The 7,036-nt window shown below is 43.7% G+C and overlaps 4 protein-coding genes across 4 annotated transcripts; 2 read left to right on the top strand and 2 right to left on the bottom strand.

The window, feature by feature from the left end:
• Positions 1-210: 210 nt before the first annotated feature.
• On the top strand, positions 211-1,492 carry PHALS_08457 (molybdenum cofactor biosynthesis protein a; the record flags this gene model as incomplete). The annotated part of the gene is made up of 2 exons (XM_024723808.1): positions 211-411; positions 485-1,492. The coding sequence occupies 2 exons, from the start codon at positions 211-213 to the stop codon at positions 1,490-1,492; spliced, it is 1,209 nt and encodes a 402-aa protein (XP_024574747.1).
• On the bottom strand, positions 1,491-1,873 carry PHALS_15304 (uncharacterized protein). Its single transcript, XM_024723809.2, has one exon. It carries the CDS (start codon positions 1,791-1,793, stop codon positions 1,593-1,595), a length of 201 nt encoding a protein of 66 aa, XP_024574748.1. The 5' UTR covers positions 1,794-1,873; the 3' UTR covers positions 1,491-1,592.
• A 93-nt stretch (positions 1,874-1,966) lies between these two features.
• On the bottom strand, positions 1,967-6,303 carry PHALS_08458 (endoplasmic reticulum-golgi intermediate compartment; the record flags this gene model as incomplete). The annotated part of the gene is made up of 11 exons (XM_024723810.1): positions 1,967-1,977; positions 2,075-2,091; positions 2,187-2,224; positions 2,293-2,343; positions 3,714-4,037; positions 4,113-4,710; positions 4,851-4,918; positions 4,982-5,094; positions 5,167-5,227; positions 5,289-5,374; positions 5,451-6,303. 11 exons carry the CDS (start codon positions 6,301-6,303, stop codon positions 1,967-1,969), a joined length of 2,220 nt encoding a protein of 739 aa, XP_024574749.1.
• Positions 6,304-6,538: 235 nt separating this feature from the next.
• PHALS_08459 (hypothetical protein F443_04612) lies at positions 6,539-7,005 on the top strand (the record flags this gene model as incomplete). Its single annotated transcript, XM_024723811.1, has 2 exons — positions 6,539-6,617; positions 6,692-7,005. The coding sequence occupies 2 exons, from the start codon at positions 6,539-6,541 to the stop codon at positions 7,003-7,005; spliced, it is 393 nt and encodes a 130-aa protein (XP_024574750.1).
• Positions 7,006-7,036: the final 31 nt, after the last annotated feature.

The following is a 7,036-nucleotide window of genomic DNA, read 5'->3' on the forward strand; positions in this document are numbered from 1 at the left end:
CTGAGACAAAAGGCAGCTTCAGTAGTTTTACTTGAAATGTCAAGATTGACAATCAAGATTGGTTTGCTGCGCGAATGATCACTCTACAATACTTGTATCATTAACATCATATTGCTGGAAAAATTATTTCAAATACAATTTTTGTGGGACACAATTTTGTCTAGATAATCAGAGATAATAAAGTCGAAGAAAAGTGAAAGACAAATATTAATGAAGCGGCTGGCGTCGTCCACGGCAAGGCATGTAAGGCATGCCACCTTCAACAGCAGGCGTTCAACATGGAAATATCAAGTCGCAACTGGACCGAGCCTATCAGAATTTCTCCCTGAAGCTGCAACTCAAAAGACGGTAGCCAGCCCCGCAGATCCACTTAAGCAGCTTCGCCAGCTTTTGGCTGAATTTAAAGAGATGGTAAGACCTGAAAGTGGCACAAAGGCAGATAGTTTGATGGTTTGATTAATCTTTCAAATGTTGTGCATTGCAGCCAGAACGGAATTTAGCCCAAATAGTTGACCAATTTGGACGTCAACATACATATTTACGTATCTCTCTGACTGAACGTTGCAACTTGCGTTGTCGATACTGCATGCCCGAGGATGGAGTGACTTTACAATCATTCGAAAATCTTCTAACCACATCCGAGATCATTCGATTGGTCAGTCTATTTGCTTCTTCAGGTGTCAAGAGGATACGATTGACGGGTGGGGAACCGCTATTACGACGAGACGTAGTGGAGCTTGTAGCTCAATTACGGGCTGTTCCAGGTATCGAATCTGTAGGCATCACAACCAATGGATTATCTCTTCAAAAGAAGCTCCGAGCGTTGCAAGAGGCAGGTGTGGATCGAATCAATATCAGCCTCGATACGTTGCAACCAGATAAATTCATGCACATCACTAGGCGACAGGGATTGACACGCGTGATGAAATCGATTGTCGAAGCGCAAGTCCTCGGTTTCTCACCTCTTAAGATCAATTGCGTGGTACAACGGCACTTCAACTTGGATGAAATCGTGGATTTTGTTGGTTTGACAGAACTAAATAGAGTGGACGTGCGATTTATCGAGTGGATGCCATTTGATAGTAATAGGTGGAACGACGAAGCATTTGTACCGTTTAAAGAAATGATGGGACTGATCCAAACGAAATTTCCTACAGTGAAGAAGCTGAAAGACGGATCAAATGATACTTCAAAAGCTTTCTGGATTCCTGGATTTAAAGGACAATTTGGCTTTATCACATCTATGAGTGAACATTTTTGTGGCTCGTGCAATCGACTTCGTTTGACTGCCGACGGACACTTGAAGGTTTGTCTGTTCGGCAATACTGAGGTCAACTTGCGGGATGCAATGCGCTACGGATTTGCCGACAATGATATACGCGCCATTGTTGATATGGCAGTAAAACGTAAGAAGTTTGCACTTGGTGGTCATGGTGATATGTATGGCTTATCAAGGGCAAAGAATCGCCCAATGATTTTGATTGGAGGCTAAAAAGCTTTGCTCAGGCATGGTCTAAAAACCATATCTGCAGGATTGTGAGAAGTTCTTCATAATCAGGAAGTGAATTTCACACTACTGGTGATCATTCTGATCAGTTTTTGGTGCATACTCTCTCGGGCCACGTATGAATCCATGCTTGCTCCCTTAAAACATGACATTTTGATGTACATTTCTCTGCCCACAGTGTTTTCCAGCAATTTGCGTGAAACTCACTATTCACGTACTTTGTGTTAATTTGGCACGAGCCATAGATAATTGCTGACTGGGTATAAGTTGTATTGAGGCACAACATGAAAAGTCCACAAGAACATATGACCAGTCCTCAAATGCGAATTGTGTCCTGGTATGTATCTCAACATCGTTCACTTTTTCGCTCTCGCTCTCGTTCTCGTTCTCGTTCTCGATCTTGCTCTTCTCATCTCAACCCAACTTCTAGCGACGATTTCCACATTCAGCAATTCTCGACTATATTGTTACTATGTATTTTCGACGAACATTGTTAAGGACAGAAAGTGGGCATTAATACTCGATCAGCAATATCTCAAATCGATTAAAAACAGCTGCAAGCGTTACCCGCCTCGATCTGCACACTGTGAAATCCGAATAACCTCGGTCGCGAGAATTTATCTCAGTGAACGTTGGTCCAAACACAAAGCTACGCTACCCACTCCATTTATAAGCTCACCACTTACTTGATGCGCCCGCACTGGAAGTGTCTGTCTTCTGCAAAGAGGCATCTTACATTCAAACATTTCACCTTTTGAATACCGGAAACAACGCTTTCCACTTGCACAAATTGGGATCAGACCAGGACATCGATGTTCTGGATTGCAATACTTGTGCTGGTTGTCAGGTTGTAGCAATTAAATGATAATTAATATTTTCAGCGCCAAAATTTCAATTTTTTTTCATTGCATGCTGGAACAATATACATGGTAAATCGTATCAAATTACATCAAAAATATGTGAATCTGAAAGAGCAAAGCTAACTAATACTTAAATTTGTTAGGATTTGCTTTCGAAGGTATGCGACCGAACCTCTGTCCGTTTGCTATCGCAGACTCCTAAGTCGTGCGAAGTACCCCGCAACCTTAAAATATATGCAAAATTTGGAAAAATATTCCAACACAAGGTATTATCAAAAAAACATAAAAACTATTCGAGAGACTACATTTCTTTCTTTTAATATGCAGAAACCCACACAAAAGACACAAATAACTGTTATCATTGTCTTAACGCAGTAGTCAACCTCGGTAAGCTGAACATTATTAAACGCGGTGAAAGGCCCATACATGTTTGCACATTAGCTAAAAGTGAAAATTCTTTTTTACAGCAGCTCTTCTGCATATTTGGCTAGCGTTCTAGTCTAGAAATCCCCAAATGACGAGTCAAATAGAAGTCCAACATGTCGCACTTTAGTGTGTCATATGGCGGAGACGTACTACAGAGAATTGAACAGGATTCTGCTTGGACCAGCTCTTGTCCACCACGACTATCAAGTTTTGCTATGGATCAATAAGTAGGGCCTATATGGGAGCGGCGACAACACAATTATGATTGAAAGGAGCAGACGACCACAACTAGCTGTTGCAATTTCTAGTTTAGTTACCCTTATAGTCGGGCGTGGACTATAATGTAAACGCAGCGATCATTTGAGTGATGCATAACAGCACCAGTTTGCTTCGACCATCACGCGAAGACTTGGTCGCCTTCGTATTGCCGTGCTGCCATTAATTTTTTTCAAGTTGCATTGCGCGCTGCATTTTGTGCAGAAGGGGCCACTTTATTGCTACATTACTTCACCTCAATTGATCGCAGTATTTTGCCGTATCAAAGCGAAAACTTCGGTGTGCGATTTCCATGAAAACAGGCACGCGTAGATTAAGAAGCGAATACGTTATCGCTCACTTGAAAACAAATGAAGTATCAAAGTAAAAATTCTCTTGATCCTAATATGTAAAAGGGATTCAGCCAATCTTGCGTCCGAGCTTATAGATTTAAACACCAAATGTACTCGCCTTCCTTAAAGTTAGACCCGGAGATTTGTAACTGTTGAGCAGACAAATCACTGTTAAACATTCTGCCTTGAGGCGTGGCATATGTCTTCGCTTTACAAAGTACACCGGTATTAAAATCGTTCGAAGACAGACGGTTGCGGAGGCCATGTGCAAGGAGACTCGACATGTAGCCTTCGTGTCGGGATTGAACCTACAACTCCCGGCAACTTATCATCGCAAGGACTCGCTGTGTCATCTCCTCCTCGATTGGGATGTAAGTCCAATTTTTGTACTAATGATTGCTGCTCAGTCACCGCTGCTTGTATACCATGCAGTTGGTCTTCTATGCGACCTAAACGATCTTCAACATTAGATAATTTGTTCGTTAGAGCGCCTGTGATTTCGCTGACTAGACGAGCAAGATCAGCAATTGCCGTGATCACTGTGTCGGTATTTTCAGCGCAACTGCATGTCGTTGATGCTTTTCTGCTATCATGTACCTCTTCAGTTATTTTGTCGCTCGCGGATTGCACTGCCACCTAAAGCACCAAAGTTAGATAATCATCTAAACATATCTTTCGCAATCAGCACACCTACTATTCACGTACACCAACCTGCAATCCTGAAATAATTGGTGCTGGCGGCACCTGTTCAATTTGTTGAATCTGCACCGGCGGTATTTGAGTTTTTGGAAAATTTTGAGGCTGCAACTTCAAATGCTGCAGGATACTGGCGGCGTGGTTGGATATCGACGCGGGAAGCGCATGATTTTCTACCCTGGGCTTTATATTGCGCATTCTGTCTTGAGTTTGGGCCAGAGACCACACAGCCTCCTCACTGCGTTTCTGCATCTGCAGCTCGTGATGTTTTTTCGCCACTGCTGCCGCTGCTTCCGCCACAATGGAGATTCTTCGAGCCACAAATTGCCGAGACAGAAATTGATTAACGCTTAGCGCTGGAAAACACAAAAATTCATCGCGTAATAAGCGAAAAGCGCTCTCCACAAAGCGCACGTCTGTTTTGCCGTACAAATCGTAACCTCGGTCGACTAGGAATTGAGCCACAAGTAGCGATGAGTCTAGAAGCACATAGTGCAACACGCGCAATAGATCCGACACATCTCCATTTTCAAGACGTAAAGCACTTAGCTGTGGGTATCGGGCAGCGCGCAAAAGGTTCCGCAATCGTTCGGCAGCATTGCGTACAGTCTCTCTACTCATATAATCGATATTAATTTTTGGTTGTCAAGGATGTTGAAAGGGTGGTGATGTAATACAAAATAAAAAACAAATGGCTTGAATAATATTGGTAAAATCAAATTGACATTTTATGGTTGGCCCGATTTAATCGACCCGCCGATTGTCGATTGACGGCGAACATGAAGCGAGTTGTACATGAACGAGTCTACAAATCCAGCGATCTGATAGCATCGCAGCAAACAATCAATTTCTTGTGACTATTTTGCGTGAGTCAAGATACGTACCGAGATCACGCCGCCAATTATTGCGCATATTTTGGTCAAAAAGTGAGTGAGCGGAACTCGATCATTTTCAACCTTAACCATAAATGGAGAGATTTCAAACACAAAAAATGTTCCTGCAGCACAAAAGAAATGCATTGGTTAAAGTTTTTGTGTAAATTTGCCACCTGATGTATACGTTCGTTTACCTGGAAGTGACGTCATCTGCCCAAACGGATCGAAATAATTGCTCTGCTGGGTCACAGAAAACTGCCACAACGAAAAACAGACGAAAATGTCAGCGTTAGATGCAGATTCAAAGTGTACTAACCTGGTACGAATGAAAGGCATTTTCGTTGATTTTGTCGCTATAAATTGTCGGGACGATCTTGATGTAGTACTGAAAAACGCCACCAGCTGTATGACACGAATTATTGTATCTCTTCGATTAGTCACCAGACCAGCTAACGTCAAAAGATGTACGGTCACGCACCTTGCTCAGCAGTCTTCCAGACACCGTCAAGAGGCCCAGTGACGCCAGGAACGGGATCACCGAATGACAAACTGTGGATTATGTGGCTTGAATTGTAGGACTGCTCTTGGCCGGGTCGAAATTGGTGCACAAGTCGTCCCTGACGATGAAACGTGCGTCCAAGCGCAACGTGAAAGTTGCCAGCCACACGATTTACTAGCATTTTACCCGTGAAGCGGCACCCTTCGCCATCTTGAGCTCGTTTCTCAGTCTCGATGGTTTCACGCACGCACTGTTCCTTACTTTCAGCCTCTTCAAGTGACTGGTCACTATGAATAAAAGCCTCCTTCACCTCGTCACAGGTATTGCAGCACACTTTGCCCGCCGGATGCTTTGCTGCATAGCAGCTACCACAATAATCAGTCGGCAACTCTGTCTTGGTAAGCTCCTCAGTAGTCGTGGAGATGGGGATTCCTCTGGCGTCTAGTCGCGTCTTGATGATCGTTTGATGCATATTAACCTGCAACTCCCCGGCCACATCCATGGCGTTGATGTGTGCGTCATGGCAGTTAATTGCCAGATAGCTCACATCTAGGTTCACTTGAAGCTTTTCGCCCAGTGTTGAGTCTACTACCATGTGCTCGTGAGTGTAGACGCGCAAGTATGCGCTCAGCTCTGATAAAAAGAGGGCGATCATGATGATGCCAGCTACGATGGACACTGTGGCACCAACTTCTGTTTGCACTTTAAATTCACGATGCATCTTAGGATACACATCCACATTTTTCAAAACACGACGCGCTGAGCGGGCGACCACATTCTCGTTTGCGTGATCGCCGTCATCGACGTCGCTCTTGACAGCGCGTTGACGCATTTTTTTATTATTATTTGCCGCGTGGACTTGGTGCTTGAGGTACAGGACGCTATTGCCACAAATGTACAGTCTTCAAGTAGAGATGGTGTTAGACACTTATATTATTTTTGAACGCAGTCAGAAATGAAGCTTATTAATTCCCAAGCGGACGCCAACACGATAAGTAACACTCTGGGGAGAAGGATTTGATCAATTAAATTTGTGTTGGACCTGTATCGCATTTGTATTTCGCGACATGGAGCTGTCGAGTTTAAGCGAAGAGGATAACGATGACGTTTGGGCGCTAGAATTGGAAGAGGAACTTGATTTAGCAGGTAATCTGATTGACTGAGACCTCATCAGGTGACGCACCATACAATTCTAAATAATATTTGTTGTGTGAGCGTAGCAGATCTAGATATGATTCAATCAGGAGATCAACTGGTAGCTGGAATTGAAACGATGGAAGAGGAGCAGGTGGCTTTGGATAAGCCGTCGATGGTCATGTTTTTGCCGCATGAGGTGCTCATTATCATCATCAGCTTTGGTCAAGTTGGACGCGTATGTAAATCCTGGAGTCTCGCCAGCATTGCAGTTGCCCGTCGTCGCTTCTCATCAAGACTCACCGACATTTTGCGACCTTTGAATGTTAACGCTCTGGCGGTGGCCCTTGACGTCGAGGCGGAGCTTCATGCTGCTTATGGGCAAAGGTGTGTGATTTAGATTGATTAATTTAGGATGAATGATGGAATGT

This window comes from Plasmopara halstedii, assembly GCF_900000015.1.
Source record: "Plasmopara halstedii genome assembly, contig: Scaffold_322, whole genome shotgun sequence".
Classification (NCBI taxonomy): Eukaryota; Oomycota; class Peronosporomycetes; order Peronosporales; family Peronosporaceae; genus Plasmopara; species Plasmopara halstedii.